Source organism: Phyllopteryx taeniolatus, chromosome 14, assembly GCF_024500385.1.
Source record: "Phyllopteryx taeniolatus isolate TA_2022b chromosome 14, UOR_Ptae_1.2, whole genome shotgun sequence".
Lineage (NCBI taxonomy): Eukaryota > Metazoa > Chordata > Actinopteri > Syngnathiformes > Syngnathidae > Phyllopteryx > Phyllopteryx taeniolatus.
The window spans coordinates 7211723-7233442 of NC_084515.1; the positions used below are offsets into that span (position 1 = coordinate 7211723).

The window sequence follows — 21720 nt, forward strand, 5'->3', positions numbered from 1 at the left end:
GCACCCACCCTTGGGAATATCTCTCATCCTCCTCTTCTTACAGTCTTTTCCTTTTTATCTTATCTTTACCTCTTTCACTCACCATCACTAATTTTCTCTTCTTTCCCTCACTTTTCTACATCATCCATACACAAAACCAGCTAGCCCACAGCTGCATAAAAGGGTTAACCTTTGCATTAGCATATAAATGAGATTGAATAGCATTTTGGGATATTTAACAGCAAAAGACAGATTCTCTTCAGTGTGATTAGAGCTGCTCTGAGGAGACAGGCAGCCACTTTAGGGAATATCGCCTTCAACTTGATAAGATAAAGACTTGACACAGTGTTCCAATTGCTGGAGAGAGTGCAATTGTCTGTCTGTCTGTGTGTGCGCAAGGCTTTCTATTATATTTGTAAATGAGTGCATGTGATCCGGTCTGGGAACAGAAATAAATATGCAAGAGTCCTCTCTCTTCTCTCCAAACTGTGCGATCTGACATGATGTGGGCGCTGCTGGCATTGTCGCATTCTGGGGGAGATATTTGAATCCACAATTATACCCTACTGCCCAGTCATACATGCAACGTCCAACTATCCTATTTCATCCAAATAGATAGGACTGTATTACCTCAGCAATATTATGAAGGAAATGAAAATGACAGAATAGTTGATATGCCCTCAAGCCATTTTATCAGGTACATTTGCACAATCTAATGGGATCCAGTACTGCAACTGTGTCAAAACAGAATTCTATTAGGAGAATTTTGATACAGCTCCTATATTGGATCTCATAATATTGTGCAGCTGTGCCTAATGAAATCTACTGTACATATGCTACCATAGTATCCATCTATGGAGGAGGGGGTGTTTTTTTTGTTTTTTTTTTAAAACAGCAATGTGAATTCTGATATTTGTTTCAAAATACATTATTATACGTGTTTGAAGATCAATGCTGAAAACATGCAAACACTGAGAACAATTTAATACTCGATTGTGGAGATATAGCGTTAAACAGTTTTTCATCCTTTCCATTTTCCTGATTTTTTTGGGGAATGGCTAAAATGTATGAGTTGCCCCTCCCCTACTATATAAGAGCTTGAGCGCCTTCGTTTGCACCAGTGGTTATCTAGCGTACTTGTTGGTTAGCTAGCTAGCTACGCGTCTGCACACTCTGTACTCAAGCTTAAGTTATTAGGTCGTGTGTGTGCTTGTGTGTGTCTGTCCTGGTTGGGGTTGATTTATTTAGATTTATTTTTTAATTCCTTTAAAACACTTTGAGTTGCATTCTTTTTTGAATAAAAAGTGGTTGTAAATAAAGTTTGATTAATTGATTGACTGATTGATTGATTGATTGATTGATTGATTGATTCTATTACAAATATTATAAAATGAGTACATTTGTTCCTTTTTTTCCATCTCAATTTTAGAAAGTATATTTTTTTTACATGATTAGATGCCTCACCACAAATTCTGTAGTACCAACAATTTTAATAGGATTATTTTCTATAATGTTAATTTAGGCTTCAAGTGGATTATGTTCTTCTCTGCCTGGAACAAATTGAACTAAACATTTTTAGAACATTTGGATCTTAAACTTTGAAATTTAAAGCTTTTAATTTACATGTGATGACTTATCATTCACATCTCGGATGCGTGGCAAAATGTGGAATGTGTTTTCTTATCCCGTAGTCATCTGAACTCTCACCACTGTATTTAGTGCATCTGTGGTCAGACAAAACTGTACTTAGTCAGAAAGGCATTGCTGATTCTCTTAAATGTGACATTTTTCTTTACATTAGTGTTCAGTAAAAGACTGCTGTAAGTTCATTAATGAAGCTATATTGCTAGCGGGATGCAGTTCTGTGAAGGTGACCCACTTCTCCCAGTTTAGCCCATGTCTGTGCTTCTACCCTCAGGCCATTTTACTTTATTCAGGGATTTAACCTGCTTACTGTCCTCTAGGATGGGCTATGTTCAAAGCGAGAAAAAGTATTTTGTTGTTCTTTAAGTTTCCAGTTTGTTTAATAGCTGTAGTTGCTTTAGTCCATTTGTGTAGTGACCGTTTTAAAAGACTTCCAATCATTTTGATTTTAGCTTGAGTAGCATGCACACCTCCAAATGGTTTATCATTTACACATGTAGGATATGACATGAAAGAGCAGTTGAAATGTGACATTTGTTCTTAAATATGAGCATATGCAGTACTCTATGTTGGATGGACTGACATCAAATAATCTATTATGACTGTCAATGTGTCGACAATGTGAAGACAAAACATCTCCATCCCATCCCCCTTCTTGCTGAGAAAGTGGGGACCCCCACCACCTCACGTCTGTCCATGAACACTCACATAAAGGCATTTGCATGCATTTGGTTGTCCGCCTGCATTTGAGTGCACGTATCGGCGTAGATACTCATGTATGTGTACAAGAGCGAACCTAACGTCTTTGCTTTTACATCTACTGCAACGGAGCCGCCGAGCTTTGCTATCGGTTGCTACGGTAACAAAGGCAGGAGTGAAGTGGCTGCAGCACCAGAGCGCAAGAGACAGTGAAAGGGAACGCTTTTGCCTGTACAGCTAAACATAACCTTAGATCGAAAGTAACAAAAGAAAACATACAGTACTGTATGCTTCTGGCACAAAAGGGTACACCTGTACCATCGTATCCAATAGGTGGCTTTAAAAAGATATCAATGCTCATTTTATTGATGTGAGCTGTACCAATAGAGACAGGTAAGCATTAATCTGTTAATTTTCTTATCGTGTTCAGGGTCACAGGTGAGCTGGAGTCTGTCCCAGGAGAATTTGGGTGAGAGACGTGGTACACCCTGGACTGGTCGGCAGTCAATCGCAGGGCACAAATACTGGAAACGAAAAAACATTCACATTCACACCTATGGACAATTTAGAGTCTTTAATGAATTTGGATTGTTGCGAGGAAGCCGCAGAATCTGGAAGCAATTCAGAGAAGGAGAAGATTTGAATGTGGAACCACTGACTATGAAAAATTTCAACACAAATTTGAAAACAGATCTATTGGATTGAACAAGACCATAGAGACTGACCATCGCGCTTTTGACCCCATTTATCACAGAACTCTGATGAGCAGTACCCTAAAATCAGATTCATATGGTTTTAATATTATCATGGAATTCTGAGGAACACCGCCCACAACTCCAATTTGAAAAAAGGTCTTTAAAAAAAAACTGTGCCGTGACAGCAACACCAAAGATTCAGGCCCTGGTGACCTGGTATGGTAACCAAATTAAGTACGCAACCTTAGTGATGGAAAGCTCTGTCACACCACCTCACCATTCTGGAGGCGGAATGCCATTCCAATAATTCTGATACCTCACTCATCTCAGGAGTTTATTACTGATGGGTCACTAGCCAAGGATCCTTCAACTGGTTTGTTACAGAGCTCTGAATGTGCCCTCAACACAGATTTAAAATGTTCACTCTTTATATTGCAGCCATTTGCTAAAATCCATCCATCCATCCATTTTCTGAGCCGCTTCTCCTCACTAGGGTCGCGGACGTGCTGGAGCCTATCCCAGCTGTCATCGGGCAGGAGGCGGGGTACACCCTGAACTGGTTGCCAGCCAATCGCAGGGCACATAGAAACAAACAACCATTCGTACTCACAGTCATGCCTACGGGCAATTTTAGTCTCCAATTAATGCATGTTTTTGGGATGTGGGAGGAAACCGGAGTGCCCGGAGAAAACCCACGCAGGCACAGGGAGAACATGCAAACTCCACACAGGCGGGGACGGGGATTGAACCCCGCACCCCAGAACTGTGAGGCTGACGCTCTAACCAGTCGGCCACCGTGCCCATTTGCTAAAATCATTTAAGTTAATTTTTTCCACATTAATGTACACACAGCACCCCATATTGACAGAAAAAAACGGAATTGTTGAAATTTTTGCAGATTTATTAAAAAAGAAAAACTAAAATATCACACAGCCATAGGTATTCAGACCCTTTGCTCAGTATTTAGTAGAAGCACCCTTTTGAGCTAATACAGCCATGAGGCTTTTTAGGAATGATTCTACAAGTTTTTCACACCTGGATTTGGGGATCATCTGCCATTACTCCTTGCCGATCTTCTCCAGTTCTGTCAGGTTGGATGGTGAACGTTGGTGGACAGCAATTTTCAGGTCTCTACAGAGATGCTCAATTGGGGTTAAGTCAGGGCTCTGGCTGGGCCATTCAAGAACAGTCTCACAGTTGTTCTGAAGCCACTCCTTTGTTATTTTTAGGTGCTTTCTTTGGGTCATTGTCTTTTTTGAAGGTGAGGCTTCGGCCCAGTCTGAGCTTCTGAGCACTCCGGGGAAGGTTTTCGTCCAGGATATCCCTGTACTTGGCCGCATTCATCTTTCTTCGATTGCAACCAGTCGTCCTGTCCCTGCAGCTGAAAAACACGCCCACAGCATGATGCTGCCACCATCATGCTTCACTGTTGGGACTGTATTGGACAGGTGATGAGCAGTGCCTAATGTTCTCCACACATACCACTTAGAATTAAGGCCAAAAAATTCTATCTTGTTGTCATCAGAGCAGAGAATCCTATTTCTCACCATCTTGGAGTCCTTCAGGTGTTTTTTAACAAACTCCATGCGAGCTTTCATGTGTCTTTCACTGAGGAGAGGCTTCCGTCGAGCTACTCTGCCATAAAGCTCTGACTGGTGGAGGGCTGCAGTGATGGCTGACTTTCTCGAACTTTCTCCCATCTCCCGACTGCATCTCTGGACCTCAGCCACAGTGATTTTTGGGTTCTTCTGTACCTCTCTCACCAAGGCTCTTCTCCCCCGATTGCTCAGTTTGGCCGAACGGCCAGCTTTAGGAAGGGATCTGATCGTCCCAAATGTGCTTTTAGGAATCTTATGTGCAGCAGAATTTTTTTTGTAACCTTGGCCAGATCTGTGCCTTGCCACAATTCTGTCTCTGAGCTCTTCAGCCAGTTCCTTTGACCTCATGATTCTCATTTGCTCTGACATGCACTGTGAGCTGTAAGTTCTTATAAAGACAGGTGTGTGGCTTTCCTAATCAAGTCCAATCAGTATACTCAAACACAGCTGGACTCCAATGAAGGCGTAGAACCATCTTAAGGATGATCAGAAGAAATGGACAGCACCGAGTTAAGTATATGAATGTCACAGCAAAGGGTCTGAATACTTATGGCTGTGTGATATTTCAGTTTTTCTTTTTTAATAAATCAGCAAAAATTTCAAAAATTCCGTTTTTTTCTGTCAATATGGGTGCTGTGTGTACATTAATGAGGAAAGAAATAAATGATTTTAACAAATGGCTGCAATATAACAAAGAATGAAAAATGTAAGGGGGTCTGAAAACTTTCCGTACCCACTGTAACTGGACCTTGATAACAACTTCAAAGAGCAATGCGCTTTGAAATGGTAGCCCGATAACTTGGCTCACTCCGGTTTCCTCCCACATCCCAAAAACATGCATGAATTGGAGACTCTAAGTTGCCCGTAGGTGTGAATGTGAGTGTGAATGGTTGTTTGTTTGTATGTCCCCTGCGATTGGCTGGCAACCAGTTCAGGGTGTACCCCGCCTCCTGCCCGATGATAGCTGGAATAGGCTCCAGCACGCCCGCGACCCTAGTGAGGAGAAGTGGCTCAGAAAATGGATGGATGGATGGATGGTTGGCCAGTAAATAATGCAAACCACAGGGAGAGATGGAGCACTTGTGTCTCTGTTTTGCAGGATGAAAATGTATTGATTTTGTTCAGCAGCCTCGTACAAAAAATGAGCACATTCAACAGGCACTTTTGTGATGGGATTATAGGTAAATACGAAATCTATCATGTTGCTGATGCACTGAATTATAGGTGATGAACATTTGGAAATTCTCAGAATGCTGCTTACCAACTGCCTGATCTGTTATGCTGATAAGACGTGCAGCAGGACTTAATGAAATGGAGCTTGGTCCCAGCTGATGAGAACCAAGCTGATCTGCGAAACTTGATAAAGTGCAAACAGGTGGTTCCGACAACCTGCCGATCGGTTAATGATGTGGGTATAAGCAGCTGATTTGTTAATAGTTTGCTTGTTGAGGCGAGATTACACTGCCAGGCTGTGTGCGTCCCATGATAACCGTGTCAGCGTCACGCCATTTAATTCAATCACACACACACGATCTGACACGTACGGCACAACACACGTACTTCCTTTTAATGGCTCGGCTGCATTTTCTTGATTTTATGATACTGGTTTTATGATCCTCACTCTGACACTGCAGGTTTCTTAAGTGCCTTTTGGTGTCTTCCTCAGAACAACTCGGACACAAAATATAAAAACCCTGTTTAATGAAGCACAGAGGGTTTACTAAGATCCCCAATAGCAGGCCCTAAATTGCTTGGTCACTCAAACAGATTGTACGCTCTCTTGCTGGGTGTGTTGTGGATAGTCTACTAAGATTGCGATTTTCTAATAGGATCCCAAATAGTGGGTGCTAACTTGCGTGTGTACTCACTCTAACAGATTGCACATGCTGTTGGCAGCAGATGCAAAAGGTGGAGCCCACCATATTTAAAAGAGGGTTTCACACTTTAGGTAGCCCTGATGGTTTTCACCATGAAACATTTGGGACTGGCCGGCAAGCACAAAAATTAATTTTGAAATGATAGAATTTTAAATTCTGCGATTGGCTGGCAACCAGTTCGGGGTGTGCCCCGCCTCCTGCCAAATGGTGGCTGGGATTGGCTCCAGCACTCCCAGCGGCTCAAAAAATGGATGGATGGATATAATTTTACATTAAAGAAGCAAACAAACATTACTGATTTACAGAAAATAAAACAATTGCTCTGATAATTTTAACTGCATAAAAGCCATGTTTTGTTTGATTTAACCTTTCCTGATTGAGTGGAAATTAGATGTATGTACATAAAGGTATGTTTTAAACATGGGATGGCACAACGGGAAAACTGCTCTTGGAGAGGCCAGCATCAGTTGTTACAGTATGCTGAAACATACTGTAGGTGAAATGGCATGACTCCTTCTTGTGACTGACTCCAAGTCATCCCTTAGATCATTCAGGACCTCCAAAATTGCATTGCTGAATATAAATGAATATGTCATGATAATCTTTGTTTCTGGCATTTCAAAAATCTTGACACAAGCATAAAACTTCACACCGCCTCCTGTCATTTTGAATGCACTACGCTGGTACCGCTTTGCATGTTGGTTTGCATCTGCCTTTCAGACGAGCTATTTAAAGACACAAAATCAACCATCGCTTTTTGTCTCAGGTTTGACAAATCACATTGCTAGATTAATCTGTTTGCATACACTCCGCCCAGAAAGCACAAAATGAACTGCGTGGCAGTTTTCCTCATTCGGCAGACACAATCCTGGGTGCGCTCTTTAGTGAACCAGGCCCAATAGTCCTATGTTTGAAGATTAAGGGCCTTTGTCTCAGTGCTATCCTTCGGCTCCTACTGTGGAATGTTGGCCTTGACCAATATTTAATGGTCTACCTCGTGGTTTGATTACCTCAGTAAATACACGCTCTAATGAGGGGGCTTCATAAATGATGGCTTGAAGGATTTTGTGGGTTGCATGTGCACCTTAGTGTATGAAAGTGTTTGTGTGTGTGTGGGTGGGTGGGGGTGGGGGCAAATGTAATGTGACACTGCTACTCCATAACTATATGATGCCTAATCTCAGAGGGACGCACGCTTCATTTGAGTACTTTTTAATTTCCCACGTCCGTCCTCTCGATCCATTTAATGCAACACAATTTCATTTTCGACTTACGTATCACGTTTGGATCCCGCCCATGAAATGGCCGTAATGAAATGACAGTGCCAGACCGGCGAATCCTGATGGAGAGTCAGATGAAAAGACCTTGCACCTCCCCTCAGGCTTCACCTGCTCTATCAGATGAGGAGGAGGTTGAGAGATGTCAAAACTGCGATCTCCAGGCTACAATTGTCACTGGCATGTGTGTGTGTGTGTGTGTGTTTCTGTGTGTGTGTATCCCGTCCCTGAAGTCTTCCAACAGCTTGTCACTCCTCCAAATGCTGCAGGTGAATGCGCATCCTATTTATAGGTGTATTTTTCCTTTCAGGTTGATTTGATATAACTGGAGCGTTTGAATTTGTCAGATCCTTCCTTCAATCCCTGAGCTCTCTTTCTGATCATCAAATTGCACAAGTTCCACTATTTGAGCAGTGTCATTCAACAAAATACAAAAACTCAAGAACCGCCCTTGATGCTCTTCTTGTTTTTCTTTTTTTCTTTGCTTCTTTGTTTGTCCTAGTCCATTTCTAACCCTTCTACTGTCAAAGCCAATTCGATTTTACACACTAGCGCTTGAGTTTACTCACAGGCATTATGATTACATAAATGCTACTCCAATTGCAGATTTCGGTAGGCCTGTGTGTGTGTTTGTGTTGTGTGTTCAGTGTAATACAGGAGAGATTTTATGGCACAAGAGCTTTGGAATTGTATGCTATTTTGGACATAATGATAAACTATCGCAAAATATTACAATGGTATTCTCAGCGTTACTCTATGTTTATGCTGCATTACAGAAAAGTGTGGAGTTAGAAATGCCCAAACTCCGCAAAGGAAAAAATTCCATTCAAAAGTATTGAGGCATACGTTTTAATTCTCTATTTTATCACGATATTTTGAAGAATTCTATACAACGAAAACAGTTAAAGAAAAATAGCTTGTTTGTACCCGAGTAAACTTTTTTCACTTATTAAAAATAATGTATTTTTGTTGCTGTATCTATGTAAGCGACGTATAGTGACAAGTAGAACAACTGAATGCTCTTCCACAAGATGACAGAAGGTACAAAAATCCTGTTGTAGCTTTGTGTTCTACTAAACAGGCCCAGGTTTTACACTGAGTACAGTTGTGAGTAAATTGAGACAAGATCATCATTATATCAGTGTATAGTAGTGCCTTAACATACGAATGACCTTATTTTTGTGTTTTTCGAGATACGAGCTGTCGTATGGCCAGTTTTACTTTGACTTGCAAGCAAAGATTGTGATACGATGGCTGTATGGTGGCATAACATTCATTCATTCATTTTCCGTACCGCTTATCCTCACGCGGATCGTGGGCGTGCTGGAGCCTACTCCAGCTATCTTCGGGCGAGAGGCGGGGTACACCCTGAACTGGTCGCCAGCCAATCGCAGGGCATTTACAAACAAGCAACCATCCGCACTCACATTCACACCTACGGTCAATTTAGAGTCCTCAATTAACCTGCGGTGCATGTTTTGGGGATGTGGGAGGTAACCGGAGTACCCGGAGAAAACCCACACAGGCACAGGGAGAACATGCAAACTCCACACAGGCGGGCCGAATTTGAACCCAGGTCCTGAGAACTGTGAGGTAGACGTGCTAACCAGTCGTCCACTGTACTGCCGGTGACATAACATCTGAAATGTATTTTTTTTAACACAAGTGATTACAATATTCATTGTTTAGGCTTCGTTCTTGTTTGCATACCTATATCATATCATATTTGTACCATTTGTACCATCAACACTGTGGGGATGGTACACTGCTGACCTCGACTCGGGACGTTGTGTCAAAGGCATAAATTCTTTATCCTCTGCGAAGGACTAATAATGCTGCGACTGACTGAGGAGCTGAGGTCAGCTCCATGTACAGTATATCCGTATGTCTGTATTATACTGGCGGCACGGTGGCCGACTGGTTAGAGCGTCAGCCTCACAGTTCTGAGGTGCGGGGTTCAATCCCCGTCCCCGTGCCTGCGTGGGTTTTCTCCGGGCACTCCGGTTTCCTCCCACATCCCAAAAACATGCATTGATTAGAGACTCTAAATTGCCCGTAGGCATGACTGTGAGTGCGAATGGTTGTTTGTTTCGATGTGCCCTGCGATTGGCTGGCAACCAGTTCAGGGTGTACCCCGCCTCCTGCCCGATGACAGCTGGGATAGGCTCCAGCACGCCCGCGACCCTAGTGAGGAGAAAATGAATGAATGAATGAATGAATGTATTATACTGCCCCCAGGTGGCCAAAGCGCACACACCAGAAGGAGCAGCACAATGTCCATTGAATTGAAGCAAAAAAATGTGGCAAAAACGGTTTTGTTTCTTTATATTGTATTCAATTATGTAATTAATGTATGCTTGTATAAAGTACAATATTAAAAACTGCTCTTTTTCTTATTAAAGAACACATTACATACATTTTACGTGTTTTTTTTTGGGAGGCTGGTACGGATTAATGGCATTTCCATTTATTTCAATGGTGAAAGATGATTGATGTTGAGATGATGTTTTGATGACGTTTTGAGCTGCGAGCGTGGTCATTAAAATAATTAAACTCGTACTTCAAGCACTACTGCATATGCATTTTGTGACATTTTTCTAATTTAAATAGAGTAAATGCCTTGTCTCGATAAAGGTAGGGAAAGACTGCCGAGTGAACAAAACAAGGTCCATAAAGGACAAATGTTCTTCTTCACTCGCTGCCAGTGTATCTGTAGACTTATTTGTGTGTGTGCGTGTGTGTGCGTGTCCGCTATACTTTTGCCCTGCAGCGGTGAGAAAGAACCAGCCCGTCCTACACACACATCTTCTCCTCCTTGTTTCCTCTATTTCTACTCATAAAGCAGAAATTACGACTTTTGTTGCCGATTACTCAAAATAAAGCCTCCATATGTCCGTGAAGAAAGACCATCAGAGGTAGGAACATTCCCACCCAAAGTGGCTTTGTAGTCTGTGACTGTTTTGTCCCCTTGGTATGTTTTATGGCTGTGAGAATCCTCTTCAATTTCAACACTCTGACAAAGAGCTGACATTTCTGACAATGGAGCTCCATTACACCCAAAAGCAACAATAGAAACACATCAGCTTCCTGCTGCTGCCAGCTTGGTGGCAGCAGTCCCTCCGCTGCACTTCTGACCTTGTCAGCGCAAACACAAACACACCAGAGGGGGCAAAAGTACTCATACTTTGTACAGGAGTTGAATCAGTACTTCTACTTTTACCAGTCTTTTTTTTTTTTTAACAGTTAAGTACTGTATTGGCGGCACGGTGAAGGACTGGTTAGAGCGTCTGCCTCACAGTTTCTGAGGACCGGGGCTCAATCCCCGGCTGTGTGGAGTTTGCATGTTCTCCCTGTGCCTGCTGGGTTTTTTCTGGGCACTCCGGTTTCCTCCCACATCCCAAACACATGCATGGTAGGTTGATTGACAACTCTAAATTGCCCGTAGGTGTGAATGTGAGTGCAAATGGTTGTTTGTTTATACGTGCCCTGCGATTGGCTGGCAACCAATTCAGGGTGTACCCCGCCTCCTGCCCGATGATAGCTGGGATAGGCTCCAGCATGCCCGCGACCCTAGTGAGGAGAAGCAGCTCAGAAAATGGATGGAATGGAAGTACTGTATCTGTACTTCTACGTAACTCAATACCAGCCGTTTTAAAGCATTTTGACTGATCTTTTGAGACCCGTAGAATATTGTGTTCTGTGACAATATAGCACAGAACCTACCAAAAAAAAGAGTAGACTCTCTCCTTTCACCAGAAAAAAAAAAACGTGTTTTGGTTTTACCAAAAACAACTGTCTCTGAAAAAAAAGCAGAGAAAACAAGCTTTTTGTGAAAAGAAACATGTCAAGCAGAACATTGACTTAACCACTATTTTTATGATTATTATTATTATTATTTGGGCTCACCTCAAATTATAAAAAACAAAAACAAGAATGAGAAAGAGCTATTGATGGAAGATATACAACTATGAAACACGCTTTGAGCGACACTGATTCATCGGTTGGCTGTAGTAGAACGTCAGCGGCTTTTTTACACGGCATTCGTCATTCACTCCATGTACTTTGTCATCTTTTCTCACAATCGTAACACACACTTTCTACTACCTACTCTGCATATTCTGTTTATATACCATACATATACTGTTCATACTCTGTTCGAGTGTGAAGTCCGTAAACTTGTCAGACTTCCAATGTGTTAGCATTTTCTCTCCCTCTTAATCAATGTGACAAGCCCAGATTCAGCCCCTAATCCTTTTCTACTCAAAAGCTGTGCTAATCTCAAATCCAAGGCGTCCATCTATAGGGACCTGTTAGTCATTACAGTTATTTACAAACCTGAATTTCACAGACAAGCTGAGCAAGACCCTCTTCAACGTCTACCCTTTGAAAAACGGACTTGACGAATATATACGTCGGCGGCAGTAAACGGTTGGATCCCAGTTGACGAATGTAAAACATCCACGGCAGTGAATGACTTCAGTACAGACCCTTAAATTTACTACAAATGACACTTATTCATATCATCTCCATTTTATGAAGCTTTATTAACAAACCTTTTTTGCTGAGATGTTACATTAGGGAACAGAGCTAAGAGGTCCCAGGGAGAAACTCCAGTAGTTCTCTCTGAGACTTTGGTAAGACAAGCTTCAGGGTACAAAGCAAAGAAACATAAGCTCTGAATCTCTATATAATGTCCAGAACAGACCAAAGCTAAGTAAAAATTAATTTTGACTTTCAATTGCATACAATACCCACTTTGGTTAGTTTCCCTCTTTTATTAAGTTGGGGTTTTACACAATTAGAAAAACGGATTCCCATATCTTAGCTAACATTGTAAACTGACACACACAAAAAATGATAAATTAGCGAATGATAACAACTGAAAAAACATGTTACCTGTATGGGTTTTTTTTCTTCTTTTTCAGATTAGACTGAGAATCTTTTAGGTTTTTAGGCTGGTGCAAGACAACATACATTCACCATGAATCATTCTTGTAGCCGAGGACATCAATCTTAAATACCCCCATGGAGGGGGTAATATCTTGCTTCTCTGAATGTGTTGTGTCATTTTTTGAGCTCCCTGGTTCACGCTCCTCCATGTCGCTGCTGTCCCTGTTTTTTTCTGCCATATTAGTCCCCAAGACCTCTCTCTGTTTTTTGTTTTTTTTACATTGTGTCATCATCCCGCAGAGGTTGAAATAAGTAACGAGGCTATTTTGACAAAGCAAGGAGTAAAAAGTACAGATGTTTTCAAATGTAGGAGTAAAAGTAAAAAGTCCTCACAAAAATATATACTTGAGTAAAGTACAGATACTTGAAAAATATACTTGTGTAGTAACAATGTATTTCTACTTTGTTACTGGCTTACATATCCACACACGCATACAGATGCTTGACTGTCAAAGTGAATGTTGGAAAATGTGCACAAAATAAATGAAAAATCACGCTTTTGATTCTCGTCTCTCTCTGACTTTATTAACAGTGCATGTATTCTGCTGCCATGGCAACCGTGGGTCCTCTCCTCACATTTCTTCTCCTGCTGCTTCATCTGGCTGATGGCTCATTCCCAGAGGAGCCAAGTCCACTAAGCTACGTCCCTCTGGAGGGTATGTGTCCTTGTGTACGTGTGTGTGTGTCGCATTGATGTATAGCGCCATGATTAATGTGGAAATTGGGGGTCAAAAGTCCTACCCTTGGAATGGAGCTGCTTCAGAACTACAGTGGGGCACAGACTCTATTTAGATAACTAAAGCTCACATTCATGATGCGAAAGCATGAACAAGATGAGAGGAGGAAGGGAAAGCGAATAGAATTTGTTTGGATTTTAAGGGACACGAGGAGATGAAGGAAGTGAGAGACATTTTGGATGGGGTGGGTTGACACGAAAGAGGGCTCAGGTTAGAAAAGAAAAGGGGAGGAGACCTATGGGGATGGATCACTTGGTCGTTTCCCGCTGACCTGTAGCCAAGGACAAGGAGACATTTTCCCAATCAGTCTCCTGTTGATGAGGGCTCCCGTAGAGGCGACTGTCGTCCTCTTTGAAACTTTGGATCAGTCTCATTCAGCTCACTCCACCTCTTTTGTATTTTCTCATTAAAAGAAAGAAAACACTAACATTTTCTGACTACAATAACAATCTCAAACTGTTGCTCTCATTAGAGCGGCCTCTGAACAAAACATCAACACCAAACCCTTAACTGTATTTATGAACTGTACTACACAACGGCCTCACCTTTTTCACACAAAAGCATCATGCCATCAACTAGGGTTGTATTAAATTAAGCGGTAGGGAAGCTGTCGCCGCTGTTATTTTTCAGTTAATATTTTGTAAAGGGGAAAACTACTGTCCTCCAGCTGCCTGAGGTGACCAGCCATAGTTTCAACAAAGCTCCTAATGCGCAAGTCCAGTGCGAGGCTGCGAAAATGGTTCCGCTATGTGTGCCTACAAGTGCAGAAGAAATGACTGACACCTCATCAGTCAGGCAGGCCTTCTGTCTCTAATTGGCTGTTTTTCCTCACACGGGTTGGTTTCTTGCAAATCAAATTAGAAGCACAGGACATGGCCAGAGATGGATGAGCTCTTTTTTTTCTTTCTTTTTTTAACCAATCATTTTACTCATGTACTACTGTCAGGACATACTGACAGTTTTAATTAATACAACAAAAACAGTCATATTTGGTAATTTCAACCTCTTCTTTTAAGTCCTCAATATTTCACTCTTGGCACATTTCAGTGGTGAGGAGGTATCCAGTGTTCCTGGGCAGAGCTCACCGTTCAGCACAAAGGCAGGAGCTGCACATCCAGACGGTTCTTCAAGTCAACCGCACACTCTACATAGGAGCCAGGTAACCAACGGCAACCACCTCCAACTGTGTGTGACTGATGTGCTTGCATTCATATCTTTCACTTGATGCTTCCATCTGCTGTCACTGTCATTTTTTATGTCAAATGCAGAAGCACAATTGCAAGACATTTTTGTGCTGTTCTTGTTAGGATTTATCAAGCTATGTTGGACAATTCATTTGGTGTACATATCACATATTCATGTCTACTGTATATAAAAACATACATAGTATACTGTATATCACAAGATTACATTGCATACTGTATCAAAGTATTTCCTTTATGAAGATAATAATGTTCGGCTTGACTATCTTAGTCAGATAGTTAATTATTTACAACATGTTTATATTGTGGTTATAGCTTGCAGTGTTGTAAAACTGTACAACTGCTACTTAGAGCTGTTTCTGTTTTGTTTCACGCTCATAGTCTGATGTAGTGCAGTTATACACTAAATACAATGGTAAATATGTTGTTTTTGTTGATACCAATACAACCATCCATCCATCCATTATCTTTAACGCTTATCCTCACTAGGGTCGCGGGCTGCTGGAGCCTATCCCAGCTATCTTCGGGCGGGAGGCGGGGTACACTCTGAACTGGTCGGATACCAATACAATAATTCAAAATTTGTTCATTCAATAAAAAAATGGGCTTTTTTTTTAGCTTCATATAGTCACTCAAAAAGATGTACCAAAATTTTACTCACCACTCTTAGTTAGTTTACCATGTTGGATGGTCAACATTCTTGATGATTATTATTGTTTTTATGAATATTATTATCATTATTAGTAGTCATCTTAGTAGTATTGTTACTGAACACCAAAAATAAGTTTAATGTTTAGTAAGGTCAACTCAATATTTTTATTTTGAATTCACGCTACAGTGTGTGCACTATAATTTTATATTTTGAGTGAATGTCAAAAAATAGATTCATATTTATTCAGCTTTTTTTCTAATTGGATGGTATTAAATGTGTGCAGGTGTACCTAATAAAGAGTCCAGTGAGTGTAGAGAACTTCTTGTATTGCATTCTGCACAAAATTTAAATATACGTTTTCATGAGAACAGGCTCTAAAGAAAACTTGATACTGTTTTAAATATTACCTGGAGACAAATCTCTTTAAAAAAAATAAATAAATAAGAATCAAGAATTAATGCAAATACGTATTTACAAACTTGTGCCTCTTAGGTTGTAAAATTTACTAATTGCTTAATCTGGATAGTTGATTATGTTCATGTGAAGAGCTAGTATTGTTTTTGGTTGATTTTTTTTTTCTTTTCACTGCTTCACGGGCCTCTAGTTAACATTCATTAAAACAGAATGTGGAAGGCAAGCATCCAAAGTAGTATAAAGCATTTTCATGTGATTCGTTATAAACTTTCAACATTGTGAAGGATGAAAAAAAATGGTCCCTCTTAAAATGAAAGAAATGCAAAACAAAACACCCATGTATTAACAGCCAATTATGTTTCTGCGTGATTGTAGAGATGATTTATACCGAGTGGAACTGGACAACATGGCAGGTGATGAGATGTTCTACAGCAAGGTAATAATGCTCATTTTGTTTCACACTCACAAAACCATTATCGTTAATACTCATGATTCTATAATAAATTCTTACTCTCTTCGGTAGAAACGGTCATGGGAATCCAACAAAAACGACATTCGAGTGTGCCGAATGAAGGGCAAACATGAGGTATTGTGAGGAGACAGACATGTATCAACACCATCTGTATGGACACACAACAGCTGTTACTTTATTTATTTTGCACGTGAATTCATGTTACTAAACAACCACCTCATCTAATTCAAATCAAGCTCAATAAAATGCTACCTGAACCAAATAAACAACTCCTATTAGACTTTTACAGTATACCAGCACCTCCAGGACAGGTGTGAAATTGTAAAATATGAAGGGAACATCATTAATTATTTGCAAGAAGATTAGATGAGATGGTAGCAACAAGTTGTGACATCTTGTTAAAACAGCTGCAAGAGGTAATTGTTTACAGGGAGGAACAGAGAGAAACATGGCTTCAGGGAGGTTTCAGGGAGGTAACAGTAAATGAAGTCAGTTGAGGCAAGGAACGGTAGATAGTGGCAGGCCGTGCATTTTGTACCTGGGTACTTGCACCTAATAAATCTTCTCGTACCACCACCATCACCTCGCAAAACACAATATAACGACACGCAACTATGCCTCACACTGTACATCATCTGAAGCAGTTCCAAATCAATATTTATCTAGTTATGTGACCTAAACATTACAAAAATATATAATACTCACCTGAAATGCTGTTTATTAAATGTATTACTGTGCGCAGGTCCCTAAAGATGTGTTTTGCTAGTCGAACTTGGCTATCACAAGATTTGCTCTGATGAACCAATCAGGGGATGGAAAAATGCTGATGTCAGCTCACTGGCCTTGCAAGGACAAATTTGAAATCTGATTGGTTAAAATCCCGGTGAAGTGAATTCAGAGATTTGTTTCTAATGACATGAACATGTGAAAAGACTGAGAACTACAGAGAACTGAATTGGGGAGATACTAGATTGTTTTTCCAATTTTTTTTTCAACCAGTGATGCACTTGAGCACCTTTGCTCGCATCAGTGGTTATCCAAGTAACTTTATTATTACTATAAGTCCATTTCTAGCGAACTAGAACCCTGCTAGTTATGCCTACAACCCAAAAATGCAAATTCCCCAGATGCCACAATTTAAAGAACAGCTCTGTGTTGTTATTTAAATTCTCAGGCGAGGAGGTGACGCTTTGGATGAGCTTGCTGCCCATCCGCGGAGCGGGAGGATTCCCGAAAGCCTTTTAGCTCATGACCTTGCTGGTGGCTAGCACCTCTCGTTGCAGCGCAGAAAGCCCCGCGACGACCCGGTGGGATATATTCCAGCAACGGCAGGCTTAAAACATATATTTTTGTGGCTCAAACATGTAGAATGTGTTGGCAAAAGAAAGTTGCTCAAAAAAGTAGCATCCATCTTTCAGCAGGATGTGGTTTGACGGATACGGAGACTTAAAAAAAACAGTCCCATTGCTAATGTCGCTTAAGTTGCATTGGTCTGAACAACTGATTCTGAAGGCCCTCGGCAGATGAGAGTGACATGGCAACACACAGAGGCCAAAATCAGATTGGACAATAAAGTAACATCCAACATATACAGACTGGAAGCAGTGCAGCCAAGAGAAAGGACTGTTGGGAATAAACGAATATAACAACAAATATTGGAATTTAGGTCGTAAACATAGGTCATTGCTTCTGATAGTGTTTAGGGCAGCAGAAAAGGCCTTGCTGGCCTGATCGTTCACCGCTAGGTAGGTAGGGGCTAAGATGTGTTCCTGGTTGAACAAACATTCCATAGGAGGCCTATAAGAAGGTAGAGTTAAAGAACTTTTGTGTTCCAAAGAACACGAGTCAAGATGTCAAATGCAGAAGCACAATTGCAAGCATTAATGTTTCGAGGCAGTAACCTTATTGATTTTGAGTGGCAGATAAAAGATGGCTGAGGCCATTGAGCTGGTTTGAAGGTCAAATCAGCATGCCACCGCCCTCATATTTTTCATTTCATTTCATTTTATGTGAGTCAAACATGATTTCCTTTTGAGTGATTGCATCTGCTGCAGTTGTATTAAAGAAAAAATGATTGATAAAAAAAGATTCAGGGATGGTTGGTCTAAGTGGGGATTCTGAGAGAGAGGGAAAAAATAAAGCTCAGAGTAGATTAATGTGTTGTTTTATAATGTATTCGATGAGCTGCGAGCCTTTTTCATAGGAGCAGTCAACACAAGCAAGCACGGTATGATTTAGTATTGTATCCTGAGGCACCTTATTGAAATAGTATTTGTTATAGTTATTAGAAAAACATTACACACCAAGGAAAATGTAAAATGTAGACACTCTCTGGCCAGTTTGCAGTGGTGTACCATTATAATGCTTTGCCCATCTCATGCAGTCAGCTAGATAAGGAAAGTATTGGAAACAGGCTGATAAAGGTCTTGTATTGCATCTCATGAGGTTGTGCCTATGAATGTACGCATACTGGTCTGTTAGTTTAATGCAGCCCTATGGGGGGCACAAGCCAGTGCAAACTGTAGGCTGGTCCCAAGCCTGGATAAATGCAGAGGGTTGCGTCAGGAAGGGCATCCGGCTTAAAACTTTGCCAAACAAATATGAGCGTTCATCCAAAGAATTCCATACCGGATCGGTCGTGGCCTGGGTTAACAACGTCAGCCACCGGCGCCGTCAATCTGCAGGGCGCCGTTGGAAATTCAGCTACTGTGGGTCGAAGAAGAAGAGGTGGAAAGCGGGTTCTTCGGTTGAAAGAGAAGAGGAAAGCACAGAGCCTAGAACTGAATGTGGGGACTATGACAGGAAAATCCAGGGAGTTGATTGACATGATGATGAGGAGAAAGGTTGATATATTGTGTGTCCAGGAGACCAGGTGGAAAGGCAGTAAGGCTAGACGTTTAGGGGCAGGGTTTAAATTATTTTACCATGGTGTAGATGGGAAGAGAAATGGAGTCGGGGTTATTTTAAAAGAAGAGTTGGCTAAGAATGTCTTGGAGGTGAAATGAGTATCAGATCGAGTGATGAGGCTGAAACTTGAAATTGAGAGTGTTATGTGTAATGTGATTAGTGGCTATGCCCCACAGGTAGGATGTGACCTGTGACACTTTTTTCCAGAAGAGGCCCGAACATAGGGTGACCTACAAGAGCGGAGGTAGAAGCACGCAGGTGGATTACATCTTGTGCAGACGATGTAATCTGAAGGAGGTTACTGACTGTAAGGCAGTGGTAGGGGAGAGTGTGGCTAGACAGCGTAGGATGGTGGTGTGTATGATGACTCTGGTGGTGGGGAGGAAGATTAGGAAGACAAAGGCAGAGCAGAGAACCATGTGGTGGAAGCTGAGACAGGACGAGTGTTGTGCAGCTTTTCGGGAAGAGGTGAGACAGGCTCTCGGTGGACAGGAGGAGCTTCCAGAAGACTGGACCACTACAGACAAGGTGATCAGAGAGGCATGCAGGAGAGTACTTGGTGTATCTTCTGGCAGGAAAGGAGAGAAGGAGACTTGGTGGTGGAACCTCACAGTACAGGAAATCATACAAGGAAAAAGGTTAGCTAAGAAGAAGTGGGACACTGAGAGGACCGAGGAGAAGCGAAAGGAATACATTGAGATGTGACACAGGGCAAAGGTAGAGGTGGCAAAGGCCAAACAAGAGGCATATGATGACATGTATGCCAGGTTGGACACTAAAGAAGGAGAAAATGACCTATACAGGCTGGCCAGGCAGAGGGATAGAGATGGGAAGGATGTGCAGCAGGTTAGGGTGATTAAGGATAGAGATGGAAATATGTTGACTGGTGCCAGTAGTGTGCTAGCTAGATGGAAAGAATACTTCGAGGAGTTGATGAATGAGGAAAATGAGAGACAAGGGAGAGTAGAAGAGGCAAGTGTGGTGGACCAGGAAGTGGCAATGATTAGTCAGGGGGAAGTTAGAAAGGCATTAAAGAGGATGAAAAATGGAAAGGCAGTTAGTCCTGATGACATTCCTGTGGAGGTATGGAAGCATCTAGGAGAGGTGGCTGTGGAGGTTTTAACCAGCTTATTCAATAGAATTCTAGCGCGTGAGAAGACGCCTGAGGAATGGAGGAAAAGTGTGCTGGTGCCCATTTTTAAGAACAAGGGTGATGTGCAGAGCTGTGGGAACTATAGAGGAATAAAGTTGATGAGCCACACAATGAAGTAGTAGAAAGAGTAGTGGAGGCTAGACTCAGGACAGAAGTGAGTATTTGCGAGCAACAGTATGGTTTCATGCCTAGAAAGAGTACCACAGATGCATTATTTGCCTTGAGGATGTTGATGGAAAAGTACAGAGAAGGTCAGAAGGAGCTACATTGTGTCTTTGTAGATCTAGAGAAAGCCTATGACAGAGTTCCCAGAGAGGAGCTGTGGTACTGCATGCGGAAGTCTGGAGTGGCAGGGAAGTATGTTAGAATAATACAGGACATGTACGAGGGCAGCAGAACAGCGGTGAGGTGTGCTGTAGGTGTGACTGCATCAGGGATCAGCCCTGAGCCTCTTCCTGTTTGCAGTGGTGATGGATAGGCTGACAGATGAGGTTAGACTGGAATCCCCGTGGACCATGATGTTTGCAGATGACATTGTGATCTGCAGTGAAAGCAGGGAGCATGTGGAGGAACAGTTAGAAAGATGGAGGCATGCACTGGAAAGCAGAGGAAGGAAGATTAGCCGAAGTAAGACAGAATATATGTGCATGAATGAGAGGGGTGGTGGGGGAAGAGTGAGGCTACAGGGAGAAAAGACAGCAAGGGGGGTGGAGGACTTTAAATACTTGGGGTCAACCGTCCAGAGCAATGGTGAGTGTGGTCAGGAAGTGAAGGAACGGGTCCAAACAGGTTGGAACGGGTGTAGGAAGGTGTCAGGTGTGTCATGTGACAGAAGAGTCTCTGCTAGGATGAAGGGCAAAGTTTATAAAACAGTGGTGAGGCCAGCCATGATGTACGGATTAGAGAAAGTGACACTGAAGAGACAACAGGAAGCAGAGCTGCAGGTGGCGGAAATGAAGATGTTGAGCTTCGCTCTCGGAGTGACCAGGTTGGATAAAATTAGAAATGAGCTCATCAGAGGGACAGCCAAGGTTTGATGTTTTGGAGACAAAGTTAGAGAGAGCAGACTTCGATGGTTTTGACACGTCCAAAGGAGAAATAGTGAGTATATTGGTAGAAGGATGATGAGGATGGAGCTGCCAGGCAAGAGAGCTCGAGGAAGACCAAAGAGTAGGTTGATGGATGTCGTGAGGGAAGACATGAGGGCAGTTGGTGTTCGAGAGGAGGATGCAGGAGATACATGGAGGCTTACATGGAAAAGGATGACGCGCTGTGGCGACCCCTAAAGGAAAGGAAGAAGTTTAGCTTGTGACAAACACAAAGACTGGGGGAAAAAAATTGCATGGCTTCCTCATTAATCCATCTTCTTTATCCTTATGACTTGGCACAGGTGGCAGCGTAGTTGTCTCTCCTTTAAAAGGCTGGTTTGATCCCCACTATACACATGCTTTTCCAAGCTGTCTC

At 41.9% G+C, this 21720-nt stretch overlaps 1 protein-coding gene across 2 annotated transcripts in view; it reads left to right on the top strand.

The window, feature by feature from the left end:
• Positions 1-21720, top strand: part of sema6ba (sema domain, transmembrane domain (TM), and cytoplasmic domain, (semaphorin) 6Ba) — a 52403-nt gene that overhangs the window by 8636 nt on the left and 22047 nt on the right. For both annotated transcript variants that reach the window (XM_061797807.1, XM_061797806.1), the window contains exons 3-6: positions 13252-13375; positions 14504-14615; positions 16100-16160; positions 16248-16310. In XM_061797807.1, the coding sequence (XP_061653791.1) occupies positions 13255-13375; positions 14504-14615; positions 16100-16160; positions 16248-16310 (357 nt within the window). In that variant the 5' untranslated portion in view covers positions 13252-13254. The remainder of the gene's footprint in view (positions 1-13251; positions 13376-14503; positions 14616-16099; positions 16161-16247; positions 16311-21720) is intronic.